Here is a 20,730-nt window from a genome sequence, read left to right as displayed (position 1 = left end):
GGCTGCAGCCAAGAGCAACACACACAGAGAGATCACACACACATACACTCCTACGTATCACCATCGCTTATATAAACTTGGCGCGCACGAAACACTTCCGCAGGCGAAAAGCTTTCCGCTTCCGGCTCGCAGTTTTGCTACGATTGCTAAAGCACTGGATAAAAAAGTGCCTTAGAGCAAAGAAACATATTCGGAATTATTTAATGATTGAATTAAATAAACAACAATTTTGAGGTATTTTTAATGAATAAGATCCCCGATATCCTTTGCTTAGCTATAAAGACATTTCCAAAAATGAATACTGATATGAATTGTAAGTCCACTAGGCTGAATACTTTTTAAGATGTTGTGATCGACTTGAACCCCGTTTTTTTTTTCCAGTGCTGTGCTGCTTCCTGTTGCAACTTGAAATAATAACAGTTAAGTAGCGTGTGTCGCGAGCATGTGAGTGGGCTGCCTCGATTTTTCTTCCCCTTATCGCCGCTGCCATCGACTGCGTGCACCTGAGCGGCAGGCAAGAGTCACCTCCTGGCAGGCCACCGCACCCGAACTCCGTGGCAGGTCCTGCTCCTGTCAAAGTGTCATTTAGATGGTAATGCTTTGATATGGGCCGCGCTCGAACACATTACCAACTTCTAAGGTGGAGGGAGGAACAACATCGATATTTGGGCTGAGCCGCCTGGTGTAAGCGTAAGCCACTTACCGAACTGATTGCCCGCCATTTGTTGGTGGCTTGTTTCGTTCGACGCTTTTCCAATTCATTTATGAGCAGTTTTCGTAAATTCCACCACTAGCTGCCTCCTTTGGCAATTAATTGAAATCAATAAACTCAGGTTATGGCATATTGCGTATACGGCGCGTGGCGCCTAATGATTCAGCTATTATTTGGAAAACAAAGCAAAAGGCTGTGGGTACTTTATTAAACGGTGATTGTTGAAAAATTTCGGTTGGAAAAACGTTACATTCAGAATATTAATTAGTAATTTTATGTTTCGGATTAGTAGTTCGTAGGTTTGACAACCATCTGTCAAACATTTGAAATACGTATAGCCTATTTTCGACATCAGAAACCAAAAGGAGAACAGAAATAGAAAAACCGATGTGTTGAAATAATTATACCAATTGCATTAGCTCGGAAAGTAATGTGGTTATGATTAGGCATTTTTATATTAACATTCATAAGATTCACGCGAGGAGAAATCACATTTGTGTCGGTTTTAATTTTATGCTCAACGACTTTCGACCTGTGGGAGCGTTGAAACGGCGTCTAAAGTGACTTTCTAATTAGTTTGGCTTTTCAAGCGGGACAGGATGTGTTCCGTTCTCAGGACCCATCTGCCATCTTCTACCACTCATTTTCCCCATTTCGCCAACGAGGAAGACGCACTTGACTCAATTTGTTTCTCTTTTCATTTCGGTGGTGGTGACGAGGGAAAAATGGAAATCAAAGCAAGAAGTTGGGGAGGCTGCAACCACTTCGACGGTATCAAAACTCATATCTGCTTTGGAATTTCGAGAATGTTTTGGAGAACCACTGATGGGGAGCAGCAAAAGGGGAGCCCGAGAAACCGACACGAAACTGTATGAAAGCAGAAAAATGTGAGGCCATAAAAATATGTTACAATGCTTGGTTGCGTTATGAAAGAAATTATAAAGGCAACGCTTTCTGAAGAATCGCTGTGTTCTGTAGCTTTCCATGTGTGCGTGCGAGTGTGAGTGTGTTTGTGTGTGTGGCAGGGCGAAGCCACAATTTCCGCAATTAAATAAAAACGCAAACTTAAGCCGCTGGCAATGGCGGCGGATGGTGGATTTGGAGTGGAGTGGAGTGATGGGTGGTCGGAACGAATGTTGAGTGTCGCTTTGGTTTGCCTGAATTATTTGCATATGCCGTTGGTCCTGCCGCGGTGATGAAGTGGCTCACCCACTCGTCCTGCCCCACACACGAACACCACCACCAAACACACACACAGTCTCAGGCACGCAACGCTTTAATGTATTTTGATTTCAGGCCCGGCAGTAGCTAACATTTTGGGCTTGCCTTTGTTGATTCACTGCACTGTTACAGCCTGGTCAATTAAATATTTGTATACTTATATATTAGAATTTATATTTTTTTATGTATTTATACTTTTTTATTATTATTTATATTAATTTAATTATATTAATTCCTGTGAAATCAACTGTGCTATTTAGAGATTAAATAAACCTAATTAATTGTACATCCACATATTCTTGATAAAAATCATCTAAGTTCGCTGAATACTTTGTATAAAGTTATAATGTAATATAATATAAAAACAAGTTAATAGAGTAAACAGTGGTTCTTGAATTTAAGTAAGCCATTCAAGGGAATTGTAAATTACTTAAAAATGTATCATTCTTCAGTGTAAAAAAATCTTAATTAACTTTAAGAATTAATAAATTTCTTTAACAAATTACAGCAATTCGACCCAAGAATTCTGTGCAGTGCTCGAGAGTTCATTTTTAATTTCACAGACATGCGAGTGGCAAACAGACACGCGTGTTAATATTTCCACCATTTGCTCGGCAAATTTGTATGACTTTTCGTTGTGTTCTCTCATTTGAACTTAACTTTCTGCCGTTTGTTTTGGGCCAAAAAAAGAGAAAGCCAACAAAACACGATACGTAGGCAAACAGTTGCGATTCTGTTACTTTCCCTTTGAATTCCGTGCAAATCAAATACGAGAAAAACTTTGCTCATTTGGAGGCCGATGAGTTTTTTTGGTGTGTGCGCGTATCTGTTTCTGATTCAAAACGCTCTCCATTCGTCTGATTATCTGTATCTTTGAAGTTCTCGAGTTGTGTAAGAGTTACAAATTACGAGTATTTGCCGTAAAAATATCAACATTGCCGGGAAGAGAGCCTAAAAATATGCTTTTAATTTTATATGCATAACAAATTTATGTAAAGTGCGCGGTTGCGTCGCCAGGTGTCCTCCGTGTCGCTGCGTGGGTATTTTTGCACTGGTGTAAGAGTGCGTGTGCCTGTGCCGACAGCCTCATGAAATTGTATAAAGATGCTTACTAGGTCGTTGATATGGCTTCAACTCGGCGACTTGTCTTCGCTCCAGCCCGCTATTATATTAAAATTGCGACTACATGCGGGTTAAATGTGTGCCATGCAAACGGACCGCCATTCAGACATATAGACCAAGCTCCCGGTGGGTAGGTTGTATATGAAAAGTGAATTTTGATAGGTGACGAGAGGCGTTGGGCGAGGCGGTGATATATGCCTGTGGCATACGCGCCCTACGGAGGCTCTATTTTAAAATGTTGCTGCTAAAAATGTGATTTATTTTTCCAGCTGTGTCAGTTGATTTTGTAGCACATTAAAGTGTCATTAACGAAATGCCACACGCAAGATGAATGTGTATGTATGTGTGCGGGAATAGCGCATCCTAATTAGATGGGTTCCAGTTTAATAATGAGAAAATCCGCCAGATACGAGGCAGTGCAACAATATAAGTTCTCTTCGTTTGCCGAGGCCCTCTTTCCGCACTCACAAACTCATACAGACAAGGAGTAAGCTCTCAAAAATTGATGTTAAGCCCAGCAGCTTAAAACATGATCCAGCCAGGACACACACAGAGACAGTAAGTAAAGGACTCTTAATAGCTTGTGCCCAGCACAGTCGCAATCGGCTGGATAAATACCAGCTTTAGCCCGAGCTGTAACTGTAACGGAAGCTGCTTATATGTATGTGTATTTAACCCCAAAAAAAGCACTTAATTAGCAGCCTTGGCTTTCAGCAAGTGTGACTCTTGCCCGGGACGAGTCCTTGCATTATGGAGGCTTACTTTTGATATGTACGTTTTTAATTTGATTCTCCATTATATTATTTAGATTTTACAAAGGTCTTAAATGCGATTAATTCAAAGAATTACTTTGGGCGTTATGATATTATATAATGTAATATTCCTCCCAAGAGCCATTGCTTTCAAGTAAAATTCCTTAATATATTTTATATTAATCACCAAATACGAGAAAATAAGTTTAAAATATAAAACATATATATTTATAATGGGAATTTTCATTAAAAATTTGTATCAACGTATGATGTTGGTGTTAACCCTTTAAGAGCCACCGAAAACCGCCTCTGACACACAGTTTACTTTAAAGGACTCCCGCAAGTCAGCATATTTAATTCTTTGCTTTGCCGGAATTTTGTGCAAATAAACAGACAATTTTAATTTACTTTTTTCTGCTTTCAGTGCGCTACGCCCTTGGAATCCTCCGACTGGGAGCATTTTTTCCCATTTCAAGTGAAATCGAGACAGGTCGAGACCGAGACCGAGACCAGTCGACCAGCAGCCGCGAACAACCTTTGGCATCGCACTGAGGAGGTCGTCGTCGTCTCCGCCCCCGTGTCTTGTGTCTTCTGCTGAATTTTTAATTTGCCTGGCAAACAGCGAGCAACTGAAAGCAACAGCAAAGGCTGCTACCTTTCGTTGATTTGATGAAGGTCGCACTCATGGCAGCGGGATGCCATCTCCATCGCCATCGCCATAACCATCACCACCTTCATCGCAATCGCCATCTCAAGTTGGTCTGTTTCAGGCTGAAGGTTAAGTGGCGAGAGCTTGTACCTTCTTCTCGGCTTCTGTTTTTGGTCCTGAGTGTCCTACAAATTGAAATGTATGTCGGCAGCTGCAGCTCAGTTGTTCCTTCACCTCGTGTTGCATTTTATTGTGGCACGACGGCTGTGACACGCATACATAATTTACATTACACATGTGCGGGTGTTGAATTTAATTACAATTTTAACTCTTGCAAACGCACAAAGATGCATATAGGCACTGAGAACAAAATGTGTCTTCAATACGTCTACTAACCAAATTACGATATATTCGATTTGATACTATAAGTAAACGGTATACTTTTCTTGAAACGAAGATACATTTAAGTTGTTTAAAAGATGGAAGTAAGGTCAAACTTGTATACCCCTTAAATGTCATAACCAATCTTAGGGCTGCCATAAAGAACTGATATTGTTGTCATTTTTCGCTGTGCACACACTACGCACCGACTATTGATAATGGTGGCCAACGGCACGTATACGCAATAACATTAAATTGGCATTGGCTGCGCTCTAAAAATATGGCCACACTCGAATGCAGCGGCGGCAACTCGAGGCGGAATTGCAGCGGGAAAGGAAGAACTGCTGCTGACCCACTTTGACTTTGGCTTCATAACTAATTCACGCACACTCCGCCAGTCCACACACATACGCTCTCAGCGAGACACACACATGGGCAGTACATAAAACATTGTGTTACAGGACCTTCAGGCACCTGGGCGCGATGTGTGCCTCGAATTGGGTCGGAATGGGTTGGAGTGGGTCGGAATCGGTCGGTTCGGCTTGAATCGGCGGAAGAAGTGGACGAGGGCCAGGGGGTCGAGTCGGGGTGTTGCAATATAATTAAGGTGGAATAACTTACGAGTGTTTGTGCCCGTGCCCGTGTGTCTGTGTGCGGAGTGAAGTGTCTGTTGCGTTTAAAATTGATGCGATTTAAGGGTAAGCGTGTTAGCGAGGAAATGCGGTTGCAACAATATTTTAGCCAACACAATGCTTTGGTCCTTTAAGGCTATATCTCTTTTAAGATTTAAGAATTCTACTGCAAATATGAACTTGAACCGCAGGCTTTTTTCTGACTTTAATAATATTTTACTTCATATCCTATCCAGCATATAAAAGTAAATGGAAAGTAAACAAAAACAAAGATTTTGTTTTCATATTTTTGACATATTTGTGACATATTTTTTAGTATAATTTGACAGAATAAAACCTTGATAGCTTAAACTGAATACACCATTTTCAAGAGAATTTACTTATTTAATAGAAAAACTGGCAACCTACCCCGTTACAGCAATAGAAAATGAAAGGAAATAGATTAAGCAGCCGGGACTTGAATAAATAAGGAGAGCAATGTTAAATATGATATTTTTCCATTTTTTGCACATGTCAAAAGGGGAAAAGCAATCGAAGAAATAACGGAATATCGAAAATTTTATGCTGATTAAAATCTTATGTCATGGCTAAGCCCAACGACAAACAGAAAGACAGACAGTCGGACAGAGCGACAAACCGACAGGCATGCAGACAGATGGACATGCACCGAGAGATCCGGAGGTCCACAGCTCAAGGAGGCACATCCGTCGTCCTCGTCGTCCTCGACGGCCACTAAAAGAAATTCCCCATTCAAATGCGAATTCGAACAACTTGTGTACATTCGTGCAAACTCAATCTAAAGGCCATATACATAAACTGCAAGATGTTCTCGACGTTCCACACGTTTCACCTACATGTATCCACCCAACCTTTGCCACCCAACATATGTCCAAGTAACATTGTTAGGAGCAGCAGGAAAAAAGGCAAGCCGCTTACATAGAACGGAAATTTTTATGTCCCTCAACGTCAAACCCATTGCAGTAAGGACTATGTCCTTTTGCCAGTCGGTTCGCCTTTCATCCTGCGAAATGCACGTCAAGAAGATTCTTTTTATCAGAGGTTAAAGTTATTGGCTTTTGTTTCGAAATGAAATTGATTTCGCACAAATCATAACTCACTAGTTTGATTAATTAATTGGATTTGAAAGGGACGATATGTGAGCATGAAAGCTGGAGCTTGGAACTTGGAAGGTATGTTCTTAAGCTATTTTAGCTCTTAAGGCCAGATACCCTCAACCTTATTCTGACCCCAAAATTGGTATATTTTTTCCAGTGTAGCTCACCATTTTCTTAACATGCCGATCCCCCCGTTTTGAAAGTGCTCTCTTGACCTGCACTGCACTCAATGCGTCTGGCACATTGAGAGCATCGTTTAATGACTAATTTGTCCTGCCAACCTGTGTCTGTGACTGCGAGTGTGTGAGTTATGTCCCCGTCTGACAGTCAGTCAGTCAATCAAGTTTGTTGCATAATAAACTTTTTTAACATTTCGCATTTTGTGCTGGGCAATTGGCCCTTTTCATGCGAATGCCCCGGTCCTTTGAATTTGAGTGGCAAGCAGAAATGAACCGAATCCAATCGATATTTGTGATTATTTAATAAACTCAATTACCAGGACATGAACCCCCACTAAGTGCGTGTATTGATTTCCACTCAGCCCATTGCAATTGTTGGGATAATGCACTTTAGTTTGTTCCTCGAACCCATCGAATGTCCGTCATAGTTAGAGTTTACTGGGAGGGAATTGGACAGGATGGGAAGTTGGAGGTCCTGCGGAGTCGAGTGCAGCGGAGTGGAGCCTTCAACTTTTCCAACTGACATTTTTAATTCGTGGCTAATTTAACATTTAAGGATGCATACAAAGCTAGCGATTGTGTGGGCCAAAAAAGTTTTGTACACTCAGACTGAAACTGCTTTGGCAGTTTTAGTTTTGTTCGAATTGCATCTGTGCAATCTGTGCAAGAACACTGCAGCACACCACACAAAAAATATGTTGTAACCTGGGTAAAAAGCTCTATTGAATTCTGTATTTACTTAGTATGTGGCAGCCAATTGTTGTTGCTGCTGTTTGCGGCACGTAGCGTCGCTCAGCAAACATTTAATACGATTCAACTTGGCAGCAAGAAACTGAGACACACACGTACCATAACCCCATATATATCTGCACTACATCCTCTCAGTCTGTCTATATATCTGGCTGTCTTGCCGCACAATAAAATGCGAAACAAAACCGCAATTCAAAGTGAATATAAATTGTTTTACGGCTGACGTTTGCTTTGAATTTCAAATTGTTCCCACACCGCCGCAGTGGCATGGCATGGCAAAAAACGATGTTAACCCCCTGGCGGCCCCGTGGGTGCTTTGGGACCACTCAGCTGCATCGATGGCTGGCGAAAGGTCATTGTGTTAATTGGAGCGTTAGTGATGATGATGTCCTCCACTATCTCTCCATTGCCGAACCCTCTCGGGGAGTCCTGCTGCTCATTGAGCCATTAAATATCGCTTGGCAATTAGACTGGGCCATTTTTAGTGGCACTATGAATAGGCAATGGACCTCAAGCCGCCAACCGATGCAGTCGAAGAAATGTGGCTAGGTTTCTAAAGATAAATAGTGCTATGGGGAGCAATCAAGATGGCTTAGGAAACTAACCAATCTTGTTGCAACACAGTGTTGATATTATACATTAGACGTATTTATATATTATATATTTTATGAAAATGGTAATTAAAGGTCAAATATTATTTTATCTTACGTATACTTATTGTTATCTAGTTGATTTAAAAATGTTCCTTCTTAGCACTCTTATAGAAATTTAACTGATATAAGAAGATACATTTTTGAAGCATGTTTTATGGAATTAGTGGTTCCAGTGCAGCCAGTGCACCACTTACCCGATCGTCCGATGGCCAGATCCGTCTCCAAGGCCGTTGTGGCCGAGGAGAGCGACTTGTCGGTGGGCAGCGCGGCGGGCGGCATGGGCAGCGGGCCCACCGTGGAGGTGGTGGTTAGGTCGCAGCACTCGCGCTCGGGGAACTCGCTGCCCTGCGCCAGGTGCAGGGCTCCACCGAAGAGGACCACCCACAGGCTGAGGCAGCAGGAGAGGATTTTCAGGTTTTTTATGCGAAAGCGGGTCATGTTGTGGTTGTAGCCTCCTCGTCCGCCACTTCAAATGTTGGTAAAAGATGTTTTTTTTTTTTCTATTCGTTTTTGCACCACTGTCGCTGGTGGCTGGCTTAATTTACGTTTTGAGCACTGTGCGGCATTATTTTCAGTTTTCGTAGTTCACACATGCCTTGAGCTTGGGAATGTGTTTATTTCATTTGCAGAACTGCAATACTTTCGCTTGCCTTAAAATAATATTCAGAGACTTAAGCCGAGCGTTTAAAAACAAACTCCCAACGCCAAATGCCAAAATGTTGACTTTAAAACATGGGGCTGCGTTAGGAAAACTGGGAAACTTGGAAACTGGGCAATGGAAAACTCTCGAATTGAGTGGCACAGAAAATGCAAAAGGATATATAAAGAGGACAGGGACATCACGTCGACAGTCAGCATTCGACTATGAACAGCATTTACAATTACTTTCGACAAAAATGTATAGACAACAATAGACATAATGCAGCAATAACGACAGCAACAACAATACCAGAGCAAAGACAGAGCCGGCACGAGGGGGCAGAAAGAGAGGGCTAGACGGCGGTTCCGCCCTCTGCAAACACTGAATAACATAAAAACTTTTTCATTTACAATTTGCTCAGTGGGTCTATGTCTATGGCCATGTTGCAAAACGAAGAAGACAAGCGGGTAACAAGAAAATGTTGAAAAGTTTTTGGTAAATGCGAAAAGTTGTGGCTACCGCCGCTTTCCTCTTCCTGTTGTTGTTGTCGTTGTCGTTGCGTTTGCTGTTGTTTTTTGTTATTCCTTGTGCGGTTTTTGCTTCAACCGGTCCGCTTTCTAAGTCCGCCGTGTCGGTGGCGTATGCGCAATATGCAGTGTGCACATCATCGCCAAGACCAAGGCAAACTGTAAATTCCCAAGCGGGAAAATTAATTCACTTTGCCACTCTGGCAGCGCCTTTATCGGGCAAATCGCGCAGCTCAAATGTTTGCCGAATCAATAAAAATATAATTTGCTGCGATTTGGCTCAAAGGAAATGCAAACACTCGAGTGCTAATGCAGCAGGCGAAGGATAAGGGAAAAGCTGTAAGCAGTCAAGGAAATGTGGAGGGCAGACACTCCTCCTGTGCGCAATCATGTAAACAAATAACGGCGACACACGACCGACGGCAGACAGGCAAATGCAACACGCATCTTTGGGAGCAGGAAAGGAAAATTATTACCAGACAAGATAAAAAAGGCAAACAAGGAACACGGTGAAAAAACATTGTATCTCACGATCTATAAGTTGGTAAATAAATCAAGTCAGTACAATGGTATTGTGAACTACGTCTTTCTCTTTAATTGCACTGTTTTACCCATGTGAATAATTTTTAAACCCAATAGCTATATGAATTCGATTTAGCATCCAAAATTGATATCATTCATATTACAACAATAACTCCAACTTCCTTGGATTTTAAAGTAGGATTAGTGTTTATATATTTCCACCTTTTGATGTGAGATCCAAGAAGCGTTTTAAAGCGAGAATTATAGACCCCCACCTTTTTTCTCTGTGAATCAGACACGTCGCAGTGCAGTCAATCACGTCGGCTTCGTGGGTGTGTGGGTGCTAGGGTGAGGCAGGAGGTTGAAGGACGAAGGGCGAGGCGACGAAAGTTGCTAGTCAACGGAGTGAGTGCAGGCAAACAAACGGCCGGGGGGTTAGGCGGAAAATGTGACTGGAAAAGGGGCCACCCTGCAGAAGGAGAGTCGCGAAGGCGTTTTCCGCATTTCCCTTGTTGTTTCTGCTTGAAATGATTTTTTGCAGCCAGCCATCTAGGCAGCCCGCAGTTGCTTCGGTTCCTCGAAGGAGGCGGAGGAGCAGGATCGTTCTCCTGCCAATCCTTCTGACTTTTTCTCGCTGTGGAAACGCGGCCGCCGTTTGAGATGTCGTTTGCTTTTGAGCCAAAGTGTTGCCATAACGAGCGTAAAATGGCGGCAAAAAGACGACGGCGACGGGCAAAGACAACATGCAACGCGCTGCTGCAATCTAAAAACAAACAGTCGCCCCTTTGTCTGTGTATGTGTGGAAAAATAACGAAGCGAAAATTGAAACTAAAATAAAGCCATGTTTACCTCGCAAATTGTTACGTGTGAACAGCACAGGAGCAGGAGCAAAAGCAGGAGCAGCCTCCGCCTCAAAGTTTATTTATTTAAAGTTTCAACTTTTTGCATAAGTTATCGTTGAAGCCAAAAGGCGGCCATCTGTGCCCGGTGCCTGTTCCCTGCAATTGGTCTGGACTGGTCTGGTAATGTGTAATAAATAAAGCAAATTAGAGTGCACAGGACTGGACCGCACGGCCATGGCCAGGACTTACTGGCAGGATCTTGGAGCGGAACCGAAAGTCCGGTCTCAGCTCACCAGCTGTGCAAATATGTGTGTCAATGGTCCCTGACTTTGAGAGTCAGCTTAACATTTAAATATCTTGCCATTTGGACCCCGCCTTCTTTATCTATTTGTGTATGTGTGTGAGTGTGTGTGGGCTGACCAAACAAGCCAATAAATGTACCACAAATTTGTATGTCAAGCTCTCCGAGTCACTGCATCGACACACTTGGCAAGGCTTTGGCCTGGAAAATAGAGAGAATGCCACATGCCTTTCACATGCCATGCCGAAAATTCGATTTAAATTGGAATTCTTTAGTTCTTAAGTCCGGCAATAAGAATCGTTCACAAAGGGTGGGGGGGAGTTAGAAGTTAGTCGAGCGGGGCGAAGTGACACAACACTTTGCTAAGAATCCCTAGAATGCTGGCCGGGAGTCGAGTGCATTAAATAGGACGATAGAATATCTAATTAGCCGCCTGCCAGTGTCAGGATCTCATAAAAGTTGCTCCTCCTTCGCCTGCTGGCTGAGTGGCACTCAACGAAACTGTCGGGAAACTTTCGCGGCTCTGATATAATTATGTGCAACATAACAACTTGATATCCCATCACCCCCTCACCCATCCCCTTTCCCACTTCCACGGAGTCCTTTGAGAGCTCCTTCTCATGCGGTTGCACCTTGACGTCACAACAATGACGCAGTGTCGAGTGACATTTGTTGCCTTCCGGTACGTCTTCTATGCATGACAAATGCAATTCGAGCCGCAAGGTACTCGACTGGCAAAGTTAATTGTGATCCAAGATAATTAACTCCTCTAAAGTTAAGAGCATCACTGATTAAATTAAGGTGAATTTCATAAACTACGAGGCAAAGGTGTGAAATTGAAAATATAATAGTATTGCACACACACACTAAATGCAATATTTAACTATTAATTATATCCTTGAATCTGTTATTGATGGCGCACACTACTAAGCTTTAACCATACTAAATTAAGTGAGCAAAGCTGCAAACTCTTTCATAGGAAAAGTTTCTTTGGGTTTTTGGTCAACTGTCTGGTTAACTCCATTCATAATTACAGGCCAGAGCGAAACTCTAATGAAATTTTAATAGTTCGAAAGTTGTGGTAGTCGGCAGTCAAACAATCAGATCCGTAATGAGTGCGCAAATGTTTGCCCCTTCAAATGCAAAACTTGTTTTCCGCATTTCACTTCGCGCTGGATTGTTGGCTTTTTGGGCATAAAGCCACGAATCCAAGCCCAGAGAACTTATTTTGGCTGTCTGTCTGTCACGCGGTCGTAACACGGACTCATGTATTATGTAGGGCGATTTTTATTGTTTGTGAAAGTTTAAATGGGCCTGAAGGTCGCGTCTGCGGATACTGTCATGTGCCCTGCCATCGTAAACTTGTCCGACCTGTCCTTATCCAGATTTCTGATGTCCCAGCCAACTCATCTCACCTGAATTGAAAGAGAGCATCGGAGTACACATGGTAATTAGAAAGCGCACTTAGATCTCTCGTTCGATTTGGGTTTCCTACTTTGGCTTTAAACTTTGTCCTTTCGGACCAAATCCTTCTTCAAAGTTCAGCCATGGAACGACAGGCAGTACGACACGTGAATCGATTGATTCCGAAGTGCAGACTGATGGTGGCACTTGAAAATTCGTGTCTGGCTTCTATTTATATTTACTGTGTTACTGTATTGGTATGATGTTGCCATTTTATGACTTTAATTTATGAGTATTGATTTCAGGACCCCACCTGCCCACCACAATGTACGTGTAACTATCTGAGAATCGCAGCAGATGTCGTCAGAGGTTCACGAGTATTTCCACCGGGATAGTAGGATGGGTTGGAAAATGAATCAAACATTTAAAATATAGCTGGTGAATGGGGGAGGAGTGTGGCTCACCCTAATTGGCCGCAGTTGAAGTGACGCAGAAGGACTTGGATTTAGTCCTTTGCCCTTTTCGATTTTACAGTTTTGCCCACATCGATCGATGCCTCCCTTAATGGGCCAATTAAAACGATTACGCAAATAGTTTTGGGGCTGCGCAACTGCATACAAGTGGGCCAAAATACAAATTCCGGTCGCATCATTAATAAATGTCGCTGTGAAGGCCACGAAAAGTCGAGCAGTGTACGCAGGTTAAAGGCATAATCCAATCGGCCAGTGTACACACACACACACTTGCTGCAGACTCGGGGGACCTGGGCACATGGACCTGGCATTAGGATAATGGATGATTACGGGGAAACGTGTGGCATGGTCTCCACCAATGTGGCATGGGCTTGGAGTACGGCTTGGGTTAGGGATTGTGATCGGGATCGGATCCAGGTCTGGGCTTCGGCTGACTCGGCGTGCGGTATGGTGCCATTTACATGCGGCAACAACGTTAGTCAAAGTCATGTCTCGCACTAACGTTCCACAAAATATGCACACACTGACATTGGGGGGTGGACCTCTGGTGCGCGGAATACGCGGTGAGCTCACAATTCAATGGTATAATTGGAAATATCTTTTCTCCCAAAAATACACCCGCAATACAAATACAATCAGATCTTACAAGAAACAAGTCTGTTATCATTGAAAATTGAAATTTTGGCAGGATTGTTAATACTGGTCCACCCTAATGCATATATATATATAAATGTGTGTGAGTGTGTGTTTATATGGGCGCCTGCATAAAGTCAATTTCGTGTACAATTTTATTTGCATACAAGAAGTCGAGCGGAGGGCAGCTAGACAAGCCAGAGACACACTTAGACACACATTCGGTTCGTCCTCGTCTTATTGCATGTCTCGCAATTTATTTGTCTGCCCTTCCAGGACCGCCCCCTTTTGCAGGGCCACCCTGGCTTAGCCGCCCTGCAATGCCCCATCATGCAAGTGGAAGAAAAATAGCTGCAAAAGTCATTGAATGAATTTTATGCATTGACATTCGTCCCCATTCCGTCGGCCATGCTCCGTCCTCCTTGTCCACATGCACTGCCAAATATTGTGGACGGAGTGCGAGGGAGATGGACGTCAAAGAAAAGAAAGAGAGGCCGCTAATGGAGCGAAAGAGAGGGCGAGAGGCCGTCAGGACTGGCTGCGACAACGACATGTCAAACTGACCCAGTTATGCATTGTTCCCATAGTTTGCTCTTGTGCTCGTTTTTGCGGTATGTTTGCCCGAAAATTTGGTCAATAATTTTAAACTCGCTGCCAAGGGTGATTGGAGGAAGCCCTTGCCCAAAAAACTCCCACCGCAGCCACGCCCCCTGTCAAGCCGCATCACATCATTCTATTGTTGTTTGTCATTGTCGTGTTGCCATTTAATGTTTGCACTTGCATTGATTTTGTCGTATTCATTGGTGCGTTCACTTGTGTTTGCCTTTAAATTTGTTTAGCAGCGGGAAATCGCAAAAAATAACGGGACAGTTGCGGTCAGCATAATAGAATTACTTATTGTCCCCGTAAAATAACAGAGCGGCTATAATTGCAGGCTAATGCGCAATAAAGTGAATAACAATAATTAAACTAGATTTCTTGTTTGCAGGTCACTATCCAATTTGCAGAATTATTCACTCATAGCAAATCCTATAAATACCAGAATATTTATTTACCATAACCGAAACAACAACAAATGGTTTGTATAGAAAATTTGGGTTTGAATTGCGTTTGGCCTTAAAAGAATATTAAATAGAGTTGAAAATTTTTATTTCAAGAGCCGTTCGTTCGACACCAACTGTAAAAATCGATGTGTTAGTTTTGATTTAAATTAATTCGCGTGGCTTATGGATTCAAATTAAATTATCAGCGACCTATCCTAAGCAAACCTAAATCATTCAACCGCTGTCAATTCCAGGATAAATGTATATATCCATTTGTACACATATCGCTGGACTTGTGGGGTCGTAAAGCAAACGTCATTTCAACACAATCACACCCCTGACGGGAAGTTAACAATGCGAACTGTGCATAGATATAGACCGTCTTGGCCCAGGTGCTTAGTGTTCGGCAGATTAATTGGGTCAACAAACTGCAGCAGCAGTTTACCTCAAAATCACTTGAGTCGACAGTCTATAATTTAAACATGAGTGCTGGCCACATGCACACACACAGACAAGAACTCATTTATGGTGAACGAGAGGCAATTAGTGTTGGACGGCAGTTGAGACCACAGACAGGGCTCTTAAAAATATTAAAAACCAAAATGCCAACAAGCCACGTCTGGCCAAAGTGACCGCATCAAAGCGCACCCCGGTGCGTATGAGCAATATGTGGAGGAGCAGCAGCTCGAGCAACACTTCACCAAATGCCGAATATATAGTTCCTTTTTTGTTTCTCCACTCCGACTATTCTCCTGGCCCGCATGAATCGCATGATTCGCTTTTAGCTGCTGCTTGGTTGTTAGTTTTTTGGTCCTGGTCCTGCTCCTGCCGATTCTGCTCCAGGATCTGCTGCAGCAGTATGACACGTGTGTATGCCGTATGGACGGGCATGCATACATACGTCTGCCATAAAGTAATTCAGTGTTGTTCCAATAAAGTGCTTCATAAATATTTATTGGATTATCGAACGTATCGGACACACACACACAAACGTGCTCTTGTCTGGAGAAGCGAACACATTGCTCCATTGCCATAATGAATATGAAGCAATGAACATTGCAATAAGCGCACGTATGAATAAATGAGAGCACAGCGGAGCAGAGCAGCAAAACGAAAAGAAAGAAGCCCGGAGAAGGAGAAGGAGCAGGAGAAAGGAGGAGCGAGAGAGGAGAAAGCTGGAAACAGGAAGAGGAACCCAAGGAGTTTCCCATCTGAATGCGAATGAATGAATGCTTACGGCAAATAAACCAATAGTTCAAGTGCTCTCAATTGCGGGCATTCGTAATTTAATAAACCTCTTCCCCAATCATGGCGATTGTAAGTGGAGCTCATTGATGGATATATAAATACCATAAATTTATTCATCGCCGCTTAATTAACTAACACGCCCGGTCCGCTAATTGCATAATCAATTAACACATTTGATACTTTAATTATACACAACCATCGGCAGCAGGAGCAGCATGAGCAGCAGAGCAGTAACGTTGCCTGTAATTAAAAGCGGATTAAATCCATAATCTCTGAAATTAAAGCCTCGTTAAAGTCACGAAACTGCGCAGCGTTATGAAATTGAAGGCACAGTGTATTTATTATTTATTCTGACATTTACATCAACAATCCGAATTGGGCAAGCAAACACAGTTCCCAGTTCGAAGGATGAAAGGATGCCAGGATGGAAGGATCGAGGGACTGGCAAGGACTGAAACTGAATCAGAAACCACCTAGGGCCTTGCAGGTATTTAGGGTGCTTGCATATTTTATGGCCTGTCATTGTTTATATTGTTCAAATCTCTCGCTCCATGTGTGTCAGCCTGGGAATTTCTTACGGCGACTTCATTTGCACATTTTACAGAAACATCGAGGCGTGTAATTCAAGGGGTGAAACCGAATCCGACTTCGACTTCCACAGCTGCACTGCTGCCGGAACAAAAAGTCAACCGAGAGCTGCTGAAAGCGGGTGAAGCGGAGACAGACTTCGGATTTTGTAATGTATTCATACGAAATGACAACTGGCAAGAGAGCCAGACAAATGGAAAATCTCACTTGCCCCTTTCTGGGCTCCGACTGACAGCCGAACAGACGAAGGACGGCCAATACTAATCACACATAAATCAAAAAATGACATAAAGTGTACCAACAGCAGCTGGCTGGGTGATCTGGCTGTCAGGCAGCTGGCACATGGCAAACTGCCGACATGTAACACGGAATGAAAACGAATTGAACTCAACTCAAATCGAAGTGAAATCAATGGGGGAACGCACGAAAGTAGGCAACGAAATATTACTATACGTATAGATTGCATGTGGGAGCCAGAGTTAAAGCCAAAGCCGATTGCACTGGCATATGGTAAAATCTCAGGCGGCGGGCGGCAACATGCAGCTCATGTATTATTAATTACAAATTACTGGCAAAGTACATTAAACATGCATTGTCAACTCCCCCGGGCAAACACGACCCTTCGATTATACGCCCAGATCCATTGAACGCGATGCAGGGAGCGATAAAAAGGCTGAAAAAATACCTGTACTGCCAGCATATCGAGGCCCTAACACAATGCCATTGTAATATCGATTACAAAGCCCTCGAAAAGCAACGCCCAAACCACACATTAGCCTGCTCCGGCACCACTGCGTATGCGTAATAATAAGTATTCATAGGTGCGGGTGTGTGTGTTTGTGTGTGTGTGGAGGAGTGCGGTGCCGACCTCGCATAATTGCTGTCATGAAACTCGTTATAATACACCTACGGTGCGTGGAGTGAGCTGGCATTTTGTCAGCTTATGAATCCACTCCATTCCACATCACTTCATTTCACTCGATTTTCGACTCCCACACAAGCATTGATTGATTCCCTTTGGCCGGCCAGTGAGTAATTGTTGTTGATTTAATAATTTATTGCGGTGGCAATTATTTAAACCGGCCATCGACAAGCTATGACATCAGCCCTCTTCGAATAGAAACCGTAAACATTTCGATCGAGGACGAGCGGTGCAAATGGCAAATCCCCTTCTCGGCGACCCATTTGCATAAGCAAATCTGATGCTACATGCAAAGGCAGCAAGGTTGGAAGGTTGGCAAATAAAAAGTAGAAAGTGGAAAGTGGAAGCCGGAACCCAGAACCGAGAACCGAGAGCCCGGCACACACGTGTATGTCAAAGCGAATGAGTTGAAAAGCTGCATTAAACAACACTTAGATGTAGCCAAAAGGACGGCAGGAGCTGATGGGAGTTGGTGGGTGCAGCGGTAGAAATGATTCATGATTCGGGTGCGGACAGCGGGGAACTCAAAGTGAAAGGAGTCCGGAGCCGAACAAAGGCCACGGATCGCCGAGCAGGGGGCGGGGGAGTGTTGCAGCAAAGCAAATATTGTTAAAGTTGTTCCACAAGCAGCTGCTGCCATTGCCACTACACACGGCGAAATAATAAATAATTCTTTTGTTGTTCACAAAAAATTAAATTTATGTAGCTAAAACAAAAAGTATCTAAATAATAGCTTGTCTTCGATTAACCACAATGAAAGAAGTCAGAAACCGATATTCTTGAAACTTTTTTTTTGGTAAGTTAAGTTATTTAACTTAACAAAGTGAACACTGACTAGGCTTAAATTATGAAAGGAATTCATTTATACATCCAAGTATAAGTTAGATGGTATCATAATCTCGTAATCTCTTAAAGATTATTTTTCCTGTGTAACTAGAAAAAATTGCGCGCAGGTAACAAGCAAAACAAAGGCACACAAAAAATAGCTGTAAAAAAATACATACATATAACACCAAGAAAAACTGCATAAAATGTCAAGGTAAAACTAACAAACTGGCTTAGGAGCGATTTAACGGAAACGGAAATGCCAGCGAACGTTTAAAGCGCCACCAAGTATGGACAGCTGCATTTAAAAGTCGAGAACTTCTTTTACTTGGCGCGATAAGAAACAGGAGCAGGAGCAAAAGGATATAAATACAAAATACAGAGCCCTTGAATGGGCCGCTTAATTAGAGTGTAAACGGGCGACAGGCGCAAAGTTCAAATCGCTACTCAAAAGTAATTAAAAAGTTGCAAATAAAACGCAAAGAATACGGCCAAATTACGCGATGGCAAAGAAACTTTGAGACAGTTAGGCAACGCTTTAAAAAAAATCAGAACAGTACCCCTTTGCCATTTAAATTGGGAATGGATTACGAATGGAGCGGTGGCACTGAACAATTGCTGCAACTTCAACTACAACTCATTGAACAGCACTTGGGAACTACGCCAACAATTTTACGCTTGGGCCTAACCAGAAATTCCCGGCCAAGACTACCACCGCACTCCGATTCAGTTGAATGCATTGCAACTATTTTAGGGGCACTCATTTTTCAGTTGAGCTGCCAGCGGAGTGAGTTCCTAGTTACCAGTTCCCAGTTAGCAGTTACCAGTTACCAGTACCAAGTTCCCAGTTGAATGTTACGTATTTATGCCCCAAGTCCTGGCAGACAAGGATAGGCAGGCGACATGGCGAGACATGAGGACATGGGGACATGGAGACATGTGCATGGATCGCCACATTGTGGGCCTGTATGTGTGTGTGTGTGCGCCAGGTAATCACGTCATTATCACGTGAAATTTCGGCATTAACGTGAATTTACGATTTGCACATGAGCACGAGCCAAGAAACCGAAAAAAAAGAACTACCAAATGGCAGAGTAGAGGAGCCGAGCCGAGCAGTCGACCCAAGGTAGCGACGCACATAAACTCACATTAAATGCGATTGCCAATTTATTTACTAAGTGAGGCGCAGCAAAGTCGCAGGAACAGGTTTTGCTTTGCTGAAACAGTACTAAACCAGGAGGAGCCCAGCTGGCAACGGCAAGTTGGCTCAAATTTTAGAGCGGAAATAGTGCGGCAGGCGATGTGCGATGGGCCGTGGGCCGTGGGCTGTGGGCCATGGGGTTGTAATTGAACCAGCCACCCGAAAGTTGTTGTAGCGAATAAACCTGAGCCAAAAACTTCACTTCACTCACCCACGGAGAGTGTGCCACAGTGTGGAGGAAGGGGGTTGGGTTGGCAACTTTTTTGCATACAATTAACGAAAGTGGCGCACCTAGGTAAATAACATGAAATATTTGCTTTTTCGAAGCGATGTGCGATGCCAGAGGGGCGATGGGCGACGGGGGGATAAGCGTGAAGGCATGCGAGTGCTCAACCGCATTAACCCATTACCAGCATAAGCAGTAAGCAGTAAGCCGTGCGGCACTTGCAGCTGCTGCTCGGAGTTTTCCTTTGCTTGCCACTTTCCCCTTCGCCGGGCCATACAATTTTCCAACACATTTGGCAAATTAAATTATATACTATGGGCTATAGTATGCAGTGGCACAAATCTCGGGCGAAGAAAGCACACTCGACTGATTTTTGTTGGTTTTTTTGACTGACACTTTATGATTTACAGCTTAGCTCCGATTTCACTCGAAGATTGAGATCTACGTTTCTGAATATTCCATTCACTCGACTCGACGATCATCGCTCGCGGCACGCACACATGTCAGCTGTGCCATTGGCAATTCGTTGGCATTCGTATTTCCGCCTCCGCTAGAGTCGAATTCGCATCGAATTGAATCGCACTGCCCGCTTGCCATTGGCCGCGCGTCCGTTCGTCACGAGTCTCAGTCGAAAACTGTTTGGCCCGTACGAAGTCGGGTCCTTTCAACGCACGAGGCTCAAAGGACTCGGCTCCGAGTTCTCTGGGCCATCGGCAAATGTAAATTAACAGTGCAAAGTTAAGAATTAACAGCTGTAAAGTCAGAGATTTCCAGCTGAGAGTAAAAGAGAGAAGGGACACTCACAATTATCCGTTTTGTTTTGGTTGCACATTCGCCCAGCAAATTCGTTCTCTTTTCTCATTTTTTTCGTGGAATGATGAGAGTGTGACTCTCAAACTGTAAGAAACAAGGTCTTGTATCGAAAGTCACTCGCTTCGCATGTTATATTCTTTTTGAAACATTTCCTTTAAAAAGTTTACTGTGGTTTTGCAAAATTATAAGTACTTTTGGTATTTTTATATACAAAAAATTATTGCTTGAGATATTTAAATGTTATGTCCATAATGGACTTCAATTATAAAAAAAAATCATTCAATTATTAAAAAAAAATACCATTAAGAGATAACTTTTTTATCGTTATCAAGTTTATATTATTAAGGCGTAATGTT

At 43.1% G+C, this 20,730-nt stretch overlaps 1 protein-coding gene across 3 annotated transcripts in view; it reads right to left on the bottom strand.

Moving 5' to 3' along the window:
* LOC6619273 overlaps window positions 1-20,243 on the bottom strand; it is a 71,007-nt gene extending 50,764 nt beyond the window's left edge. The window contains exons 1-2 of one of the 3 annotated variants that reach the window (XM_032720592.1): window positions 19,956-20,243; window positions 8,361-8,816 (exon numbers count right to left, since the gene is read on the bottom strand). In XM_032720592.1, coding sequence (XP_032576483.1) covers window positions 8,361-8,604 — 244 coding nt within the window. In that variant the 5' untranslated portion in view covers window positions 8,605-8,816; window positions 19,956-20,243. The remainder of the gene's footprint in view (window positions 1-8,360; window positions 8,817-19,955) is intronic. The other 2 variants (XM_032720590.1, XM_032720591.1) reach the window with 2 other exon arrangements.
* Between the last annotated feature and the right edge of the window lie 487 nt (window positions 20,244-20,730).

The sequence above is a fragment of the Drosophila sechellia genome, chromosome 3R (genome assembly GCF_004382195.2).
Source record: "Drosophila sechellia strain sech25 chromosome 3R, ASM438219v1, whole genome shotgun sequence".
Classification (NCBI taxonomy): Eukaryota; Metazoa; Arthropoda; class Insecta; order Diptera; family Drosophilidae; genus Drosophila; species Drosophila sechellia.
This window is presented reverse-complemented; position numbering and strand designations above follow the sequence as displayed.